General features: G+C 48.5%; 5 protein-coding genes across 5 annotated transcripts; 3 read left to right on the forward strand and 2 right to left on the reverse strand.

The window, feature by feature from the left end:
* Positions 1-1,705: 1,705 nt before the first annotated feature.
* Positions 1,706-10,676, forward strand: LACBIDRAFT_334497 (uncharacterized protein; the record flags this gene model as incomplete). Its single annotated transcript, XM_001889239.1, has 17 exons — positions 1,706-1,873; positions 1,967-2,159; positions 2,215-2,849; positions 2,883-4,136; positions 4,193-5,117; positions 5,653-5,713; positions 5,771-5,948; positions 6,253-6,325; positions 6,361-6,512; positions 6,837-7,641; positions 7,698-8,108; positions 8,208-9,149; positions 9,215-9,593; positions 9,673-9,964; positions 10,009-10,077; positions 10,327-10,397; positions 10,589-10,676. 17 exons carry the CDS (start codon positions 1,706-1,708, stop codon positions 10,674-10,676), a joined length of 6,696 nt encoding a protein of 2,231 aa, XP_001889274.1.
* Positions 10,677-11,488: 812 nt separating this feature from the next.
* LACBIDRAFT_334498 (uncharacterized protein) lies at positions 11,489-12,822 on the reverse strand (the record flags this gene model as incomplete). The annotated part of the gene is made up of 6 exons (XM_001889270.1): positions 11,489-11,543; positions 11,734-11,829; positions 11,887-11,956; positions 12,324-12,399; positions 12,496-12,581; positions 12,696-12,822. The coding sequence occupies 6 exons, from the start codon at positions 12,820-12,822 to the stop codon at positions 11,489-11,491; spliced, it is 510 nt and encodes a 169-aa protein (XP_001889305.1).
* A 146-nt stretch (positions 12,823-12,968) lies between these two features.
* LACBIDRAFT_295851 (uncharacterized protein) lies at positions 12,969-15,002 on the reverse strand (the record flags this gene model as incomplete). The annotated part of the gene is made up of 2 exons (XM_001889271.1): positions 12,969-14,747; positions 14,802-15,002. 2 exons carry the CDS (start codon positions 15,000-15,002, stop codon positions 13,056-13,058), a joined length of 1,893 nt encoding a protein of 630 aa, XP_001889306.1. The 3' UTR covers positions 12,969-13,055.
* A 1,475-nt stretch (positions 15,003-16,477) lies between these two features.
* Positions 16,478-18,067, forward strand: LACBIDRAFT_314858 (uncharacterized protein; the record flags this gene model as incomplete). The annotated part of the gene is made up of 3 exons (XM_001889240.1): positions 16,478-16,714; positions 16,772-17,556; positions 17,608-18,067. The coding sequence occupies 3 exons, from the start codon at positions 16,478-16,480 to the stop codon at positions 18,065-18,067; spliced, it is 1,482 nt and encodes a 493-aa protein (XP_001889275.1).
* A 527-nt stretch (positions 18,068-18,594) lies between these two features.
* On the forward strand, positions 18,595-20,278 carry LACBIDRAFT_314859 (uncharacterized protein; the record flags this gene model as incomplete). The annotated part of the gene is made up of 11 exons (XM_001889241.1): positions 18,595-18,907; positions 18,963-19,041; positions 19,099-19,291; positions 19,342-19,429; positions 19,490-19,496; positions 19,544-19,548; positions 19,599-19,671; positions 19,720-19,887; positions 19,943-19,987; positions 20,033-20,116; positions 20,176-20,278. 11 exons carry the CDS (start codon positions 18,595-18,597, stop codon positions 20,276-20,278), a joined length of 1,158 nt encoding a protein of 385 aa, XP_001889276.1.
* Positions 20,279-20,562: the final 284 nt, after the last annotated feature.

The following is a 20,562-nucleotide window of genomic DNA, read 5'->3' on the forward strand; positions in this document are numbered from 1 at the left end:
AAATGCTTGTTCAAACTTCATGGGATTACAATTTACATTGCCGATGATGTCAGGCATCACTTCAAGTTTGCTTCAAGTCGCGCCAGGTCGCGCCATGACAGGAAACAGGGTGCCAGTGCACTTTTCGGGCGCGGCTGACTATTTCGAGTAGTCCGAGACATCCACTTTTAACAGAGTATGTCAGAAAGAGTATGTCATGAGTTGGAAACATCAATACTTTGATGAGGTGACGCACGATACAAGCAGAAGGCACTTTGCAATTGAAATAACATGATACACCTGAAATTAGATTTCAGATAGTACCCAGGTGGAAGTAAACGTCAACTGATCTTTGAGGCGCCGTTACTTTCCTAATTGGCTTCTGTTGATCTTATCAAGCAGGCTGATCATGATCGCAGCTTGACACAAACGCAGATCATAACCACCGTGGACGTTTGCCTATGTTTGCATGCTAGTTTGGGAGCAGCATGGCGTAAGATCACTAGATTGATCATGGTTTTGACAAGGGACGGAAGCAAAAGTACCTCTCTAAGCACTAGCTTGCATAGCCATGAACCTAAGAAGATCTAGGATTGTTTAAATTTTCAACCGAAGTAGCAATTCCTTAACAAAAACCTGAGGCAATCAAATCAGACTTCGTCATAGACTGTTGAAAATTCATTCCCTCTCCTCGGTTTTGGCGCTAAGCGATGCGAGCGCGAAATCGAAGGATGAGCTGACATCGGATCCAAGGCCCAACACCGATGATCGGAGAGCTGGCGACAAACTGAATTGCGAGTCCATCTTCGCAGCACATTGACCCAATAAGCCAGCGATTGGACATGATCTGGAAATGACAGTGGTAGCACCGATTTCCGAATCCAAACAAGCTGATCCTCACCATCTTCACCTCATCAAATCCTGAGCGGAGTATCGAATACCCTGAGTTTGCTCAGATAAGATATGTGGTATTTCAAGTTTGCGCAGCGGAAACAATTTTTTTCCAGCATTTGAAATCCTTCCTCTATGATCGGAGAAGTATACCGAATCCATAATTCACATACATAGTACATACCCATGTTGTTGCCTCCATTTTACGCTCCCATGAGCGGAGGATTCTTTCGGGTTCCCTATTATCAGTAAATTAGAAGTGAAGGCACCCTAGAAGCGTAGCGCACCATAGCAGAATTTCACCCAGTAACGACAGATAACGGCCCCTTGTGCACGTTGACTCAATACTAATGCTTGCTGTCGGAGGACGACGCTCTTTTAATGACGCTGTAACAGATAAGATGTCGTAAACAAGGTTTTCTGAAATTTGAGGTTGTTAGTGAAGGGGCGCAGAACTGCTCCCCGGATCGTACGTACTACGTATTGCCCAACCACTGCCTAAGGCGCTGATAATCCTGAGCTTTTCGAGTTATATCCAGCCAAAATTGTGACAACAAACCTTCGACGGTGCCTGATCTTTCAACCCGTTAGCAGTGAAGTGGTGGCGAGGCCGTTGCTGAGCGCGTATACGAGGAGGGAAGCCTAAGAGATGGCCGAGTCGAAGACTCTGGAAGCTCATTTTCTTTGTTTATTCCTATTGACGCGTCAAGTTCACGTGAGCACACGCGCTTCAATGTTGAACTTTAAGTTTCTGCACAATAACTTCTACTACTCTCCACGCCGTCGTCGACGACGCCCACGATTCTCTCTGTAGCCTCAGTAGAACACTTCCACAATGGCGACTATGGACACCAGCGGCTTCAGTCAGGTTGGGCGCTACGGTACAATCAGCCTAATGAAGCGCCACGAACCCAATACTGTCGTCACGGCATTTGGTGTAGACTCGGAAGAATTAACGTTTGGAAGGGATCCTGGATGTAGTGTGAGACTCTACTATCCAGAAGTTAGTCTGGTTCATTGTAAGATTGTGTTTGAGGACCGGAAGGCACGTTTTTTTGTTTCGACTTTCTCATTTTTCTGGCTAAACTCACTCTAGGCATTCCTTGTTGTCTTGGGCGAGGCTGGCCTCTTCATCGATGGTTGCAAAGTCTACCCAAACAATCCGGCGGCTGGGTCTTTGATGACCATACCACTGACGAACAACTCGGAGCTTGAGATTCACTACAAACGTTTTCGATTTTCATACCCCCCCAAAGATCTCCGCGCCACGCTCATGGCATCGCCAGCTCGTAAGTGATGTCATTTGACCGTCACATAGCCCTGTAAACAACAAATTTTGTACAGCACCAAGAAACCGCGCACTTCGGCTCTCAATGATCCAATCTGCTCAAGTATTCACGCCTAGACCATCGAAAGACCCTCGAGAGAATCTGCGTGTCCTACAGAGCCCTTTAAAGAACACATTCAAAAGCTTTAGCAAGCCATCATCCCTGTCCAGACCGCCCTTGAACGCACCCGAGGAGGAAGGAGAAATCGTCCTTGTGGATGGGAACCACCCCCTTGTCGTTGAAGAAGAACGGGACCTTGTTATATTAGAGGACGTTGAAGTCCAACCCCCCGCGCCACCTGTGCCACCGCAATACCAGGCTCCACCTCAGACGCCACAACGCAAACGGTCTCTCTCTCGAAATACCCTGCATCGAGCAGTGCTCATTCGGAGCGCACAGAGAGCTGTTTTACGCGCCGAAAAAGAGAGAGAGGAAGAAGAGGAAGAGATGGAGGTTCTCGGAGCCGTGGCTGCCAATGTCGAGGAGAGTGATGAGGAAGCAGATCAAAGTGGCGAAGAAGAGTATACCGATGAAGACGAGGACGAGGAAGAGTCGGAACAGCAGACCACAGCACAGAAGTCTCTATGGAGAAAGAGTTTGGAGCGTATTTGGCCGTTTGGAAGCTCTAGTGGTGCCGAAGATGAAGTTGATGTAAGTCATTTCATTCCACCTGTTTCCTCGAAGCTCATGGTGTATTTGAAGGACGATGGAGCCGAATCTAACTCCGATTCTGATTCTGAGACAGAGCATACCCCAATCAACGAGATACCCCAGGACGATGAACAAGATGATGCTGAGATGGAGGAAGAGGAAAATCTCGCCCCTCTACCTACTGTCCCCATGCAAACTCCCGCTCGGCGAGTCCTAGGCTCCTTCATGACACCCCAGGCACGAGGCCCGACTCGTACCACCTTCCCTAACTCGTCCGATACTGGCCAAGCTCCCCCGCCACAACTCGCTCCCGGTGGGAGTGTAGGGCGCCTCTCTCTTGGAGGCATTGAGGCCAAACGAGTGCCCCTCCCCCAGACATGGCGCGTCAGGGACATTGTAGTGCCCATCAATCCCGCTCCGCCGTCCACACCTCAGGGAGTCAGGAGGGGAACAGGTTTCTCTCTCCAACAGACTACACCCCGTGCCGTCGGATTTTCTGGAAGACAGACCCTCACGGAGGAAGAACGGAAAGCCATACAAGATCGCAGGCGCAGTGCCTTGCGCGAAGCGGACACTTTTTTCGTTGGTGGTGTTCCGGGAATGTCGCCATCCAAGCCAACGCCCGCCTCCTCCTCCTCCTCCGGGTTTGCTGCGTCGAATTCATCGTCACCCGTGAAATTGACATCCAACCTGTTTGCCATTCGCTCTCCTGTGAAGCCGGGTCAAGCTGCAGATAGGAGGGAGAGCACAGGGGACGATGAAGATGAGTTAGACACGAGGAGCCTCTTGGAGAGGATGAAGGAGACAGTGGAGGGTATGAAGAGAAGGAGGAGTATGGCACCAGGAGGCGGCTTGGATAGTACTCCCCGTCCTGGAAGGGAGTTCTCAACTCCTAGAGAGATTCCTTCTACCCCTCTTCCTGCTCTCTTTGCGGCTGCGGCGGGTCCCATAAGTGTAAAGCGTGAAGACACTATGAATGAGCCGGTCGAGGACAAGGAGCTCAAATCGGCGAAAGACGTACCTTTCTCCTTGTTAGCTCCTGGAGCAAGAGAGGAACTCCTTACAAGGAGGCAAAGCGTAGTCGTGTTGGATCATGCTTCTACCGTGCCCGTGGTTATTGATGCAGCTTCGGACGATGACATGAATGTGGACGAGCCTTCTACGGAGAAGACTACCACCACAAAAGAACGTCCGAAAGCAAGGCTTCTACGGTCCAAGAAGAGTGCGGCTGAACCAGAAGAGGCAGAGGTGCCTATCGAAGAGCAAGAGAGCGCAAATCTCAATCTTGTACGTATCCAACCTTCTGCTTTGTTTACTTCAAGGCTTACACCTACTTATTCCAGGAACCTAAAACGAAGGCTAGAACTGGTGCTAGACGAGGTACCACTCCCCGCGTACCAACTCCACAACCTGAACCTGAAGTTGATGTCAGAGAACCTGACGTTCATGAACCCAAGCTCAAGGTGCCTAGTTCTCGTCGGACCCGGACGCGTACCGCAGATCCCGAAGAGACCCCAGTTCCTCCTCCCGTGGTCGCTAAGAGAGGGTCTTCCAGGAAAGCCACCGTCGAACCAGAGGCACCTGCTGCCCCTGCACGACGCGGTCGCAAGGCTATCGCTGAGCCTGAACCCGAGGAGGGACCGGAGGCGAAAGCCGTTGTTAGGAGAGGTCGGAAGCCTGCTGCAGCTGTCATCAAGGAGGATGGGAATGAAGATGCAATTGTCCCTGCACCTTCTACGGTCAAACGGGGTACCAGGAAGGGTGCTTCGACCCCTACTACAGAATCAACGAAGGGGCAACCAACTTCGTCAAAGCCAGCTACTGCAACAAAGCGAGGGAAGAAGGTTTCGGTTGACGATGAGGCCGATCCTCTAGCGATCGAAGTCCCTGAAGATGAGACGCCAGCTCCGAAGGCCAAAGGCAAAAAGAAGGTCGTGGCTGTGAAACAGGAGGACGAGCTGGAAGACCATGCCGCTTTGCCTCCACCACCAAGCAAGAAGCCTGCCAGAAAAGCCACGGCTACCAAGACTCCAGCTGCGAAATCGCGAGCGAAGAAGACGCCAGCTAGTGCGCCAGCAACCATTGAAGGCGAGGTAGATAAGGAGAATACGCCAAGATCGATGTCGCCTGCTACGCCTGAGCTTGCTGAGGAGGGGGCTGTGAAAGTTAGAGTTCCCAGGACGAGGGGAACGAAGGCAGGTGGAGCTGGGACTTCGAAGACGAAAGTTAAGGTAGAGGACACTCAGGAGGTTGATGAGCCTGCGAGAGGTCGGTCAATGAGGTCGAGGACGAGGACAAAGACTGGTTAGACTTTCTTGAATGATATACCCCCCACTCTGAATTTCATGTCAGAGTTGTAACTCGTTTATAAAACTTCTTTCTCCGTTCAAGTCACCCAAGGCATCAACGTTCAACCGTCTGACCATGCTATCTCGCTGCAATTCACATTTCTTTTACTATGACCATTCGAGGCAGTAGCAGTATCCACCAGCCAACCACCAGCAGCCTCCCCTCAGGGTACATCCCCTCCACGGCAGTCTCCGCCTAGGATTTTGTAACACAGGTGTGTCTCACATACTGGAACCCAATTCCAACCAACCAACCTTTCATATACTGCGCCTGATACAGCTCAGCATCGCAGGCCAAAGAATCTCTTTCCTCGACCCTAACCTCGCTCTTCTCACGCACCAACGACGACGACGACAGCGCAAAATTAACTAATCCACGCATAGCTTGGCTCACGGGCATTCTGTCGGTGTCAGATACCTGAGCTCTCACACTACACCACTTGAATGTCGCACAGACACTAACACCACGAAAACACCAAACAAGAACTACCCCAAGCAGGGTGAAAAAGTCGGTGAGTAACTTCATTCTCTCTGATACGCGTCATATTTTAGCTCACAAAACTTACATAGTAGATTTCGTTCCACCGCAATCGACCAACTCGAGCAATTAACCAACCCGGAAAGGGGCAAGGACAGGGCAAGGAACACAAATACGTGTATCGGAAGCGCAAACGATGCCCGGGTGGGAAGTGACGGATACGCGTCTAAGAGGTGTTGCACATCATGGAGAGATGACTGCGGAAACGAAAATGTAAGCACTCGCCTTGTTCCTCATTCACGATACTGCTCAGTGCTCACTCCCAACGCTGTCCAGCAGTGTCCAGCACTCCATCGCCCTTTAGAGCACAGGCAACACGTAAAGCCGATTACTTTGATGCCAACAAACGATGAGCAATCTTGATACGTAGAACGCATAGATTGCAGCAAGTAGTCGGGGTTGAAGGAATGCGCCTGCGGAGAACGCTGGATGAGCGATGAGGAACGATACATGCAAAGTAAGTCCTGACATCGCTTGTCTCATGACCATCCACATCTGAAACTCACCTTTTTTTTAGCATCAACTCAACGAGTTCTATTTCAAGTTGCACCAGCAAATACTCGGAGATTCAATAGCGCTCGCGGGTGATTGTAAGTAGCCTATCCCCTGAACATGGTACTACCAGGGTCATGTAAAAACTTTCTACTAGGTGTTCCCAAACTAATGACTACCGACAAGGAGGAAGCCTTAACACCATCAATTGAAATTGTCGGCGGTACTGGGATGTTGAAACATGTGGTTGTCAAGACGCCAGCTTTTGCCCAGCGACCGTTGATGGTTGGTTGTTGAAGGCAAGGTGGATGAAGGGAACACACCGACATCGACGTCGCCTGCTACGCCTGAGGCTGAGGAGGAGGCTGTGAAAATTGAGTCTCCGTAGGCAGTGGGAACCAAGGCGGTTTAGGGCATTCTGGGTGATATATATCCCACTCTGAGACGAGTTGAAGGATCGCTTCAAGGTGAAGTGATTGCGTGGTCACGTGCTTTTTCAATTATGAGACGATTCGATAAACGAATTCTTTTACTTATCACCATCCGCTGACCATGTCGACCACTGCGGTGTCTGTCCTCGAAAGTCCACAACCAGCATTTCCATTCGAGATAATGGAAAAAATTCTAATTGATATGGATGACATTCCCGAAACTCTTCGAAAATGCGCCCTGGTCAATTCCTTCTTCCGAGCTGTCGCACAGAAACGCATCTTTTCAACTGTTGAACTGGTCCATTATGACCAGTACAGTCCACACCCTCCGCATAACCAAATAAAATTTTTGGATGTCCTCAATTCTGCACCACACCTGGCTCTCCACGTCCGCTCATTGCAGATCCGATACGTCCAAACCAGCCAGCGCAACGTCGTGGATTGGACTGCTGTATTCAATGAAGTAAACGAACCGAGTGACAATATGATCTCGTCTATCCTTCCCCTCCTCACGAACGTGCGCAGCATCAGCCTCGTCGCAGATCAATTCCACAGATGGGGGACGTTATGCCCCAACGTCAGATCTGCCCTTATCTCTTCCTTTCACTCTTCTTCAATAACCCATCTCCAGCTCGGCAACATCGATGGGATACCACTTTTCACAGCTTTGGCCGGATGCAAGTCTCTTGAAGGCTTATCACTTTTTGGTTCGACGAATGCCACTTGGGGACTTCCTCCAAGCAATGTTGAACTTTTACACCAGCGAAAATCTTGTCTTAAATACCTGGAAGTGAAGGAGATTCCGTCATTCGACAACTTTGTGCTACACCTTCTTGACCCGTCTATGAGCCCGGTTAATGTCTTGCATTTGGAAAGCCTTGTCATTCAAGCAAGACCCGGAGAGGGTGACACAGGCATTCCACAATTGATTGATGCTTCTCACCGCACACTCAAGTACCTGGCCTTGTATCAAGGGAATAGATGTGAGTCGATTCCCCTGATTCTTGAGTTTATTTTCATCTATTTTCAACATATGCAGACTGCGGATTCCCTATTTCGGCGCCCACACCCCTCACTCACATCCCTCATCTGCAGCGCCTAGACGTCAGATTTATACTGATGAAACCGCTTGACCCCCCTTCGCGTTCATGGCTTTCAAATCTTTTGGAGACCATCCCACCAACGAGCGAATTGAAAGAGTTGAACCTCACAATCAACATACTGCGCCTGCCAGTGGAGGCTGTTTCCGAGTCCGACCTGAGAGATTGGATGTCCTGGGCCGATTTTGCCTTTGACCCTACTTCAAAACAGGTTAATGGCCTTGATTTGATCCAGTTCATCATTCCTAGAAGTGAGGAAGACCTAGCACAAAAACTTAGCTTAGTTTTTGAGGAGGATAAACAGTTGGAGCCGCTGCGACGAAAAGGTGTACTTCGTGTAAACTTGGCAGGTATCTAGCTTTGAGACTGGCATTTTCGCAGCCATCGAGATGTTTTCTGTTTCTTGACAACCATGCCAGACTGCTAGTGTCTGGATTTTACCACCGTAGTAACGCACGTGACCTCATGCCACAAGTTGCCACTCTTTGCCACTCGAACCAGCTTTCAAGTTCAACGTTCGACGGCCACGCCCATGACTGCAATCTCCATGTTCGAGACACTACAACCAGCATTTCCTTTCGAGATCATGGAAAAAATATTGATCGATGTTGACGACATTCCCTGGACTCTTGAAGAATGTGCACTTGTTAATTCCACCTTTCGCAAAATTGCACAGAAGCGTCTCTTTTCCACCATCGAACTGATCCACTATGATCAGCATGGTGGACCCCATCCTCCGCAGAGCCAGATAAATTTCCTCGACGTCCTCAATTCTACCCCACACCTGGCTCTTCACGTCCACACACTGAAGATCCGGTATGAACAAACTGGAAGCCTCGAGTGGGAGGTTGTTTTTGACGAATTAAATGAACCGAGCGACAACGCGATCTCGCGAATTCTTCCGCTTCTCGTGAACGTGCGCAACTTCAGCCTCATCGCCGATCCATTTCATGTATGGCACACATTGTGCCCCAGCGTCAGATCTGCCCTTATCTCCGCCTTTCACTCATCTTCAATAACCCACCTGGAGTTCAACGCCCTCGATGAGCTCCCACTTTTTACAATTATGGCTGGGTGCAAATCTCTCGAAAGCTTATCACTTACCGGCACCTTCGGGGGTGATACGGCCTGGGGAGAAGTGACTCCCAGTACTATGGAACCCGTTCACCAGCGAAGGCCTTGTCTTAAATCCCTTCAAATGATACAGATTCCATTTCTTGAAGACTTCGTAATGCGCCTGCTTGACCCAGATACCACTCCTGTTAATTCTTGGAATCTACAAAACATTCTCGTTCAAGGAGAGCCTATAGGGGATCACGCGGGACTTGTGCAACTACTCGATGCTTCTCATCGCACACTGAGACACTTGACTTTGCTTCAAGGAGACGAATGTGAGTTGCGCATTCATGTCGTGAATTAACAAATGAGTTGTGTTGATCCTTATATTCGGACATAGACTTCGGGGTTCCTATCACAGCTCCTGTACACCCACCTCTCGCGTGCCTCTTTCAACTTCAGCGCCTAGATCTCAGATTTATATTTCGGGCACCGCTCGAATACAGCAATGATAACTCCCCATCGCACTCTTGGTTGTCAAATTTTCTGGCAACCCTTCCCGAACAAAATGAATTCTCAGAGTTGAACCTCATGATTGAAGCACGCCGGCAGGAGGATATCTCTGATTTGGACCTGAGAAAATGGATGTCCTGGGCCGACTTCGCTTTTGACCCTGCCTCGAAACAGATCTGCCGTCTTAATCTGATCCAGCTCATAATTTCATCGGCTGATCGAGACTTTGCTCAAAAGCTCAGCCTCGTTTTCGAGGAGGATGAACAGTTGGCACCGCTATGGGGGAAAGGGATGCTTCAGCTATCAATTATATCGGGCAACGATTTTTTGAGCTGACTCGGACAGTCTAAACTTCTTCGGGAAAGAGACGGTCCTGTCACCCGGCAAGCGCCGACGCGCGCCAAGTCAGGGTGCTGAACTGTCCCTCGGTGATCGGACTGTCTCCTCAGGGTCCATCCCCTTTTGGGAGAGTGTCACGTGCTTTCGCGCCCTTCCTCTTGCGCGTCGCTCACCGACTCCTCATTTCAGGTCGACCGCCTGCGACCCCGCGCCTAACGCTAGCCTCGGGGACGACAAAGCGTCACCAAAAGATGCTGTTCAGCAAACTCAGGAGGAGCGAGAGCGTATTCTTCAATGGGTGAGTGCATTTTACAGCCTTGTCCTTCAAGTTAATGTGTGTAGGCAAGAGACATCGTCAAAAAATATCCCTACCAGCCACGGAAAGTGCGACAGGAAGCTGCTCGTGCAAAGGTATGTTGTTTAGTGTTTAGTCTTCCAATGAATTTCTTCACAACTTACAAGAAGATATCACAGCATCAATTGAATTTCTGTGAACAGTGCGGAAGATCCACCTTGCAAGATAGTACTTGATAGCTAGTTCTACGTACCGTAAATGATGGGGTTCACTAACAAAAGCATGGATCAACTCGATATAATTTACTCCTTTGAAATTGGCCTGAGCCTAATAATATAGAGAATCTACATAAAACCCCCCCTCAGATCTGTTGTGTGCCCACAAGACCGAGCCGCAAATGTGAACAGCTGGCTGCCACATCTCATAAATGGGGGAGGTAATTGCTGGATTGATCAGCATCAAGTAGAACCCAAGAACGTAGAAATCGAGTCAGAACTTACATGCAAACCCCAAATTCTGCCCAAAGACTTTATCCCCCCCCCACAAAATAGACACAGAACACGAATGGCTACGTGCCACATTTCGTAAAATCATGGGGCGGATGCTGGAGAGACTGACATAAATTAGAACCCAGCAGCCTAAATGCCGAGTAGGAATTCACTTGTCAATCACAATTTACGGCATTGGACCTTGTCCCGACAAAATCGAACGCTGAATTGGTACGGTTGCAAACCATGTTTCGTAAACTCAGAGAATAAATTCTGGAGCAATTCCAGTCAAGTAGAACCTAAGAACATAAAGTCCGAGTATGAACTTACTTGTCAACGCAGATTTTTGGTGTTGGACCCTATTTTCTCACAGAACTGAATGCCGAATTTGAACGGTTAGGGCCCACATTTCGTAAACTCGGGAGGTCGCTCCTGAACCAATTTCGGTCAAGTAGAGCACAAGAACGTAGAATGCGAGCAAGAACTTACTTGTTAACCTCAATTTTCGGTAAGGGACCTTATTTCCTCACAGAACCAAACACCGAATGTGAAGGGTTGGGCGCCATGTTTCGTAAACTCGGGTGGTCGCTTCTGAGGTAATTCTCGTCAAATAGAGCCTAAGAACGTAAAAAATGAGCGCGAACTTACATGTCAACCTTAATTTCTGTTAATGGGACATTATTCCCTCCACAAAACCGAAGACTGAATTGAACGCTTGGCGTCATGTTTCGTAAACTCGGGTGGTCGTTCCTGGAGTAATTCTCGTCAGATAGAGCCTAAAAACGTAAGAATCGAGTGAGAACTTACATGTCAACCTTAATTTCTGTTTATGGGCCTTATTCCCCCCACAAAACCGAAGACTGAATTGAACGCTTGGCGTCATGTTTCGTAAACTCGGGTGGTCGTTCCTGGAGTAATTCTCGTCAGATAGAGCCTAAAAACGTAAGAATCGAGTGAGAACTTACATGTCAACCTTAATTTCTGTTTATGGGCTTTATTCCCCCCACAAAATCGAGCACTGAATTCGAACGCTTGGGCTTCATGTTTCGTAAGCTCGGGTGATCGTTCCTGGAGTAATTCTCGTCAGATAGAGCCTAAGAACGTAAGAATCGAGCGAGAACTTACCTGTTAGTCTCATTTTCTGGTAAAAGACTTTATTTTTTTGCAGAACCGAACGCTGACTTTGAACGGTTGGGCGTGATGTTTCGCAAACTCGGAAGGTTGTTCCTGAGGTAATTTCCGTCAAATAGAGCCCAAGAACATAATATACGAGTAAGAACTCACTTGTTGAGCTCAATTTCTGCCAATAGACTCGATTTTCCCGCAGAACTGAAATTTGAACGGATGGGCGGTCCGTTTCGTAAACTTGGGAGGCGCTTCCTGTAGTAGTCAGCGTCAGATCAAGCCCATGAACATGAAATTCGAGCCAGAACTCACGGAGTAAATCCATTTTTGGTATGGTCTTCTGGAGGGAGGACTTGCCAAACCTCGTTGATGCCGGAGATAGCTGGTGGACGTGGAGATAAGATGGCGGGGCACGTTCTGCCTCCTTAGATACATATAATGGCACAGGCTAAGATGAGAAGCGGGATGGGGTCATCGGTCAAGGATCGGGGCAAGTGGCCGAGGCAAGAACTTGTAAGCTGTGGCCCGGGAAGTCAAGAAGATAACCGAGGACTGTCTCTTGATGCGCATGGGACCGTCTTTTTCGAGGCTTGCGACGGTTTCGCAAAGCGCGGGAAAAAAAATTGGCAGAGGATCTCGACGCATCTTGCAGCAAAAAGACGGTCCCAGCTGGTCCCTGCTGAGGAAAAAGACTTGAAAAAGACAGTCCGTCAGAACCCTGCCGGTGGTGGCTAATCAGGACTACTCACCAGTTCTAGAACTGTACCCTGACGTGACATGGACCCTAGTTTTCGCTTGATTGATCTCCTCACTGCCAAAGCGAGGCTGAAGCATCGTTGTAAATTAATGTACACTGGCAAAATATAAAGCCTTGCATATCGAAAGTCAGTTTACTCGGGGCCCACCAAACATCTTTCTCACCGTCTGAGCTGTAAGCTTTGCCCTGTCCACCTCGTTCCCTCTCCAGAGTCCAAGCACAATGTCGGTGATCTCGCCAAACATTGACCCTGTCGTGGATGTGACGCCCTCCCACTCCTATGATCCTGTGCAGTCTCCTCAAGCCATGATGTGAGTAGTTGATCCAGATTTTTGAATTCCATTTTGTGTATGGGCAAACATACCTATGTTTGTAATCTGAATTCCGCCCCTCCTCCTCCCATTTCCCTTCTCCTTTGTTTGGCTGCTACTGTTCCAACCTTCATCTTCTGTGTGTGGGTGTTTCCACCGTCCGCGCGAGCGCTCGTTCATTTTGCTTTGTGCGCTGTTCGGGTGAGGTCCCTTTGAGGTCCCTTTTCGAGCCCTACCCTTTCTTGGCGGGATCTGGTCACAGATCGGTCACAGTGATCAGACTGTCTTTTTCGTCGGTCGCAGCCTTACTTCTCTAGCGATTACTAGCCAAACATTCTCAGAACATGAATAACAGTCTAATATAAGTCTCTTTCGCATCAGGTCTCAGACTTCTACCAGTCGCCCTTCAAGCCTCATGCAACTCGGTCGGCGTCGTCTTTCCGGACTGCCTGGAATACCTCGACGAACTCTCCGATCTGAAGCCACTGTTCGGCATTGTTCTCGTGCGTTGTGACCTCAACATAAGGGAAGAGGATATTAAGATGGCGGGCGACAAGAAGTAAAACTCGGGAGTTTGGGATTGTAGTGCCACTGTCTCCGGCAGACAAGACTTTAAGCGGATGCGAAAGGGTATATCCCTTTGTGGAATCGATCGGGGGGATATCGTCGAGACTAATATTGGCTTCAAGAATATTGAGAAGAGGGCAGGACAGGGCGAGGATGCGGAGAGTAGGTATAGTGATGTGATCGGCCGGAAGATAAAGCGACGTAAGTTTCGGCCAGGAGTGAGTAAGATCGGACATGGTGTTGTTCAGCGATGGACCAAAACTCCATCCACGGAAATCAAGAACCTCCAAGACTTCGCATGGCGTGAGGGAGGATATTGCATTTGTTGGTCCGCTGAAAAGAGACAGTGGTTGAGAACGGAAAGGTTTCATGTCAACAACACGAATACAATTTGCCCATTGGGAGGCAATCCTGGACGATAAAGCCAAAAGCCGGTCATCAGGAGGGTCACTGCGAGGCTGTTCGGAGCAACGTTTCGAACTAAGCTTTCCCTTTTTCCTAGAACCAGTAGAAGGTTGAGGTACAGTCTGTTCAGCCTGGGATAGATGAATGACCAGGGTGACGGCATCCAAGTCAAGCGACGCAATACGGGACAAAATTTCGTGAATTAACGATGACGATCCGGTAACACTAAGTGTTCTCAGAGTCTTGAATCCAGCAATGCCTAAATTTGATAATTTCGGAAGCGCTGAGGAGCAAGTAGATGGGCTGCCTGGTATGGCGGCCGTTGTGGATTGGAGTGGTTTTGCTGCGCGTATAGTATACTGCGTCTCAAGCCTGGAATCACCAGGGGATATCCCTACAAAGCCGTCAAAGTCATACTCGACGTTTTTCTGATGTGGAGAAACTGGATTTGGGAAAGGCTGCGATCCTGATCCAAAATCGGGGATGCAACGATGGACGAAATCAGAGTACGCTTGGGTAGGGGGAGAGTTAAACGAGCCGAGTACAGGAGACCCCTCGCCAACTTTCGTATCATTTACGTTATCATGCGGAAGAGGAGAATGGTCAGCATGGTATTCCGCATCATCTCCATCAACGACAAGCTCAAGGAGCTTGGGAAGGGTACCAATGCTTCCTAGCAATTGGCTGTCCCAGTGCGATGCAGCGCCATTCAATTTCAATGATAGTAGATCTTTAAAGCGGTAGATTGACCTCAACGACACCGAATCAAGCAAACTGGGGCCAAGAACAAGAGATTTCAACGATAACCCTTCTTCGTCTGAGAGAGTTGTCAAGAAAGACCCAATGAGGTGAGCGTGGGACGGAGGGAACCCCGATATTTCAAGATAGTCAAGAGAGGGGGAAAGAAGGAGGAAGGAGTGTGATAGGGAAGCGGTAGCGTTGACAATTTGAAGACGACGGAGCGACGGAAATAGAGGAACGGAACCTTGAAACTGTGCGAGGCGAAGATAAGTTAAAGATGCGACACGAGGTTGTGGGTCCCCCTCAGCGTCCGAAAGGTAAAATTCCTCGACGACTTTGGCAAACGATTGGAGTTGGTTCCACGATTCCTTCGTTACAACACCGTTAAGGACCTAAAGATTGGATGGTAAGCGCAAGGCTGTCAAGGTCAAGAACTTGTATCCCACGTATTCGTTTTGCTGCACGGATAGAGCTGGAAGAACCTGAAGTAACGGTACGAAGGAAGTTAGGGTTTTCCAATTTGAAGCCCCAAGGCTTTCGTAGGGTGATAGGGAATCGGGGATCTTGAGGGGGACAGTATCTACCAGCTCCATGTCGTCCATTGGGGTAAGGGAAATTTTGATGTCAGGCGAGGGGTGGAAAGACATCAGGGCGAGGGGCGGACGATGTGAGGCGAGGGGCGGAAAGGATGTGAGGCGAGGGATGGAAGGGAGGCGTGGGGCGGAGAGATATCAGCCTTGAGGTCTTTGAGGGCTGCGATAGTGCGTTGAATGTGTGGGAGTGAGAAGCAAACCTTACATGAAGTGTTCAACCTTGGGACTTCTTGAACGTGAACAGCTTTTGTTGGCTTTTTGAATTGTGAGCGACGTCCTCGAGGTCTAGTCTATTATTGATGGAATAGCATGACGGGCCATACTTCGTCCTTGTCCCTGTATCGTCCAATCCTCTTTGCCCCAGTCAATGGGCAGACACTGAGCAAAGGGCCTTGGAACCTCGACCCCAAGCTGATAGAAGTCAATCCCTACCAGTGCAAAGATTTCTGATGAACTGAACGCGTCAATAAATGAAGAGGTTGTCGATGAGTGGTGATTACGTTGACAAGATATCTTTGTTTTTGGGTTCCGACTCGGAAGTCTCGCCTCAAGACCTCACCGGCACCATCCAGACCTGGTTCTCAGTTCCTAATCGAAATGCATCACCTACTACGTCTCTTTTCGTACTTCGCTGTGTTTTCTTGCCTGCCACCGCGTGGTGTATGTCAGAACCCAAGCCCCAGCCACCAGAGCGATCGCGTCTTGTTTTGGGCTTCAAGTCTATTCGGCATGGCAGGAAAAATAAATTCCACGTCCGAAGTTGATGAGCAAGTGATAAGGTGCCAGTGAGATTCAGTCATGCCATGTTGGTCTTCCGCTGCATACACTGTTTTAAGGGTACGGTTTGATATGGTTGCTTCACTGGGGAATGTGGCTCGCTCTAACTCAATGTCAGGACCACCCATAAGCCAAAGGGAAAGAAAAACGCACCAAACTTTGAGGTACAGCCGTTTGCATAATTCCGTGAACACCGAAAATTCTTTTTTTGGGCGTGACGTGACTTACCTGCCCAAAAAAGACATTTTCCTGCGTTCTGATAACAATTGCCAACGGCTCAAAATGAAGTGAAGAGTTATATTCATGACACCTTCGCTACCTGAAGATCTGGAGCTACATAGTTATGGTGGCTTAGTGCATTGGAGAGGGGTTAAATAAAGACCTGGCCCACTGTTTTATCAGGCTTGTTTGAAAAGTCATGCACAAAGGCTGAGAACATGGCAAAATATAACTAATCCTTTGACATAATTGAGGAGGGATATTTTTTATACATTTCTGCCGGTCGAGACGCGAAAGAACGAGGCGCAGGACCGTCTGAACTTCTGAAAAGAGCAAGGGAAAGCTGTGCTTAGTCAGGTGAATAGTCACGTCACGCCCAGAAAAAGAATTTTCGGTGTTCACGGAATTATGCAAACGGCGGGAACTTGTTCAACTTGTGTGGGTAGGGTTAGGGTCACTGATCGATGACATCACACAGAATCAGAGCCTGACATTTGTCTCCTTACTAGCAATTCAAACACAAACTCAAGACCATGGTTCTTTCCAACATTGACTCTGGAATTTTTGATAAAATTCTCGATAATTTGGCGCACGATGCCCCGGATCTCAATTTAGCCGCAAGCCAGCGCAATAAACGAACTCTCGCGCGGCTTGCGATATGTTGCAAAGCCTTCCTGGAACCCGCACTGGACCATCTCTGGAGAAGGCTCGATTCCCTATTTCCGCTTTTAAAACTTTTGCATGGTTTCAAGTCGAGCGACGGCATCTATGTATGTCATCTTGCCGCAAACGCTGAGCTCAGAGGAGCGTGGCTCAACAACTTTTAGGTTCTGCGAGGCATCGTAACGCCTGACAATTGGAGTCGGTTTGACTGGTATGCGAGAAGAGTAAAGACTCTTTGTTATACTGGAAACCCGTTGGGTCAAGCGGTAGCGAAGCATGTTTACTTTCGAGTGTCCCAACTCCACTCGACGCCTTTACTCCCATCCATCCAGCATCTGCAATTTCGGCACTCGATCCAGAATGATTTCCTCACCTTGGGCGTCTGCCTTTTCCTATCTCCATCTTTGCAATCGGTTGAATTTGATGGCATTAAGAGCGACAAACTTTGTGGCACGTTTTTTGACGCCCTCATTTGCGAATCCGCTCCGCTGCAATCCGTCACACTGCGTGGACAGGGATTGTCTAAGGACACTCTCGACCTGGCCATTAGGTTCCAAGGCATTCGAAGTCTAGAAATCGATGGGAGCTTCATTGATGTAGATTGGCTGAAGGAGGCTGGTGCCCTCCCTTCGCTCCTTCACCTCAACCTCAATTTTTTAGACTCCCCGATTTCGGCTTTTGATTTTGATCTTGGCTTCAAAAATGTCAAGAAACTCATAATCACTGGCCCCTTGCCGCTCATAGACTCATTTCTTATGCACACATCGACTAAGCACCTTGAGTATTTTGACTGCCGAGTCTCTGCGGGTGTAGCTAAACCGGCCTACGAGGGCCTGACATATCGCGTGGTAACTCGATGGAAAGAGACACTTCGGCAATTTAGTATTGCGGTGATTTTTCAAGAACATAGGAAGGATGAATTCCCGGCGAGTGCCCTACTTACTTTGGGGTCAGTCGATTGCCTGCAATCTGTTCGAGTGGTGAACTATTTCACAACTAGCCTGACGGACGAAATCATCGTAGAGCTTGCTTCTGGTTGGCCAGAAATTACCGAGCTCCTCCTTCCCGACTCGCCACCAGGATTCTCCTTGCCAACTGTCACTAGCCTTCAAGCGCTAGCTGAGCGCTGCCCGCATTTAGCGCATCTCCGCATACCCTTCAATGACCTGGCCCCAGATCTACCACCGTTGTCTCATGGAGGTCTGAAACATGGCTTGAAGACCTTGACAAATGCGCGTTTTATCAATCCAGGAGATATAAGTGATTATCTTAGGCTTGGACGTCATATTGATCGCCTCTTTCCGGGACTCAAGGTCGTCAATAAAGGAGAAGCGGGACATTGGGGTTTCAACTACGTCAAGTGGAAAGAATTATATGATGCCGTTTCCCTCTGTCAAACTATACGACGGGAAACTAGGGAGGGGTATGAAAGCGTAGGTATAAGTAAAGAAAACTTTTAAAAAGAGGTCGGATGGTTGGGGTCAGGCTGGGGTCGAAATATTGAGTCCTCACTGTTCCACCTACTCACAGTCTAAAGAGATGTTATACCTACGGACGTATATTTTTTATATTTATGACTTTTGGAAAGATTTCAAGGGATGTCGACCCGACAAGGGAACAAAAGAAATGCAGAGGATTACCGTAAAAACTGAAATAAATCTAGATCAATTGACGCGATTCTTTCTTGATTCTTTCTGAGTCGAGGAGCGTTGCCGAAACAAGTAAGTATTAGCGGAACGTTGAAGGGATGGCGATGGTTCACAAAAGAAGAAACGGTATAGAATCGAACAGTAAATCAACTTCGACCCTCTGATTTTATCTCTCCGCAAGAATGTTATAGTGAACACAACCTGGGATTTGAGAAACTTCAGTACTAGGAGAGCAAAATCACGTGCTCTCGCGTCGCGTCACATTGAGTCACAACGTGCCTCCGCAATCGTCATCCTCTGACAGCAAGCTCCAACATTTGAAAGGGGAATTCACGAATATGTCTCCCAAAGCTCATCCCACCAAAGCCAAAACTGGATTGCGGAAGTCGTCAAGCCCAAAGAAACGCAAAGCTGCCACCGCCGACGAGGAAGAGACGGCGTATGCGCCGGAGCCCAAGAAGGTGTACGACAGCGACGCGCTGGATGAAGATTCTTCAGAAGACACAAAGAAACGTAAGCGCGTACGTGAGAACAAGAAGACAAGATCGCCCAGGAAGAAGAGAAGGGAGGTAGATGAGGATGAGGAGGGTGATCTACAGGAGGGGCAGGAGATTGTAGGAGTTGTCGTTGAGGCTCCGAAATCCGGCCGAGGTGAGCAGCAACTCTGGATACTGTGTTTTAGATTGATGCTATTCCTACTCGACAGTCTCACCTGGTGAAATCTCGCAGAACACCTTGAATTTCCTAACGAAATTGAAGGATCCCAAGTGTAACGACAGAGAATGGTCAGTCTATCCTTTAGAATTTGTTTTTCCTCACGTGTCACATCTAATACGGTCCAGGTTCAAATTGCATCGTGCATTATTTCTCAGCGCTGAAGGAAATAACGTTGACTTTTCTCTAGAACCCGTGTACCGCTTGGCAGAGAAGGAGTGGAAGGATTTCATTGAGAGCTTCACGGATGTTCTTGCAGAAGTCGACACGCAAATACCTCATCTTCCGCCGAAGGATGTCATCCACAGGATCTACCGTGACGTGAGTATCTTGAGCTCACAATTGCATGCTTACACATCGTCTCGTCGTAGGTTCGCTTCAGCAATGATAAAACACCGTACAAGAGAGGGTTCTCCGCGAGCTTCTCTCGCAGCGGCAGGAAGGGTATCTTTGCTGGTTGTAAGTCGCTCCCTCTACCGCCAGGAACGCCTGGGCATTGACGATAAATACAAAACGCAGATCATGTGTGAGGTTTGTTTCTTGCGATGCTTACTTATACTCACATATATCTAGGTCACGTATGTTCTCGCCGCCATGGCTTCATATCCTCTTTTAACCCCTCCTTCAGTCAAACCAGGAAATGAGTCGCTTATCGCAGCGGGCTCATGGTGTCCTGGGCGAAGTGAGCTCGCCACGATCAGGTACGCTTTGACGAGTCTTATGCCGCGTTTACTGATGTAAGTTCAAAGAAACAACATAAAAAATGATTCTCGTCGCCTCAGGCAGATCATATCTTCACCTGAGTTTGTGAAACTCTTCGGGGAAGCGAAGCCACATCCAAAGGGAGAAACGCAGAATATCTTTGGTAGAGAAGATGAATTGAAAGTAGCTCCGAAGGGCGTGGGGAAAGATCACAAGTAAATAAGCGTTGACTTTCTCCGGTTAAAAATCCGTTGACGATTTCGATAATAGGGATATTGATCTACTGAAATGTCGTTCTTTCGCAGTTTTACATCGGTAATCACGTATACTGTTATGTGAATGTGGCTAACAACGTTATAGGTTCACCGACAGCGAGGTACTCGATCCCGAATTTAAACAGAAATTGGCCTCCGTCGCTAGAGTGATGCAGCCATTTGTCCATTGGTAACGTTTTGTTCTTTTGTGATCCATATTACCCTAAAAAGATGCCTTCCTTTCTTCAGCTTGAACGATATGATGACTATTATTGGCGGCACCAATAACAACGATGACGAGGAGAGCGGCGATGGAGAGCAAGAGGAGGGCGACGATGACGACGACGAATGAGTTCAATTGGGTTGAGGATTTTTCTATATGTATGTGGGACGAATTTATGAGCTTTTATCTCCCAGCTTGTTTTTCGCCATTCTCCTCATTCTCATCGACCTTGTGCTCGGTAAATTTACGATTGTTACTGCTCGCAGTGAGAGCTTTCCTCAGCCACAAGTGATTTTCGGCAGGTGCTATTGTTTGTTGTTTTTTGTGCTTTGACCTTGGGTATGCCGTCCATGTGACTGGGTATGTTTTGGTCCGCCTTGTCTCTCGCTCACTCCAGAATTAAGCGTCCCGAG

The sequence above is a fragment of the Laccaria bicolor genome, genomic scaffold (genome assembly GCF_000143565.1).
Source record: "Laccaria bicolor S238N-H82 LACBIscaffold_64 genomic scaffold, whole genome shotgun sequence".
Taxonomy (NCBI): domain Eukaryota; kingdom Fungi; phylum Basidiomycota; class Agaricomycetes; order Agaricales; family Hydnangiaceae; genus Laccaria; species Laccaria bicolor.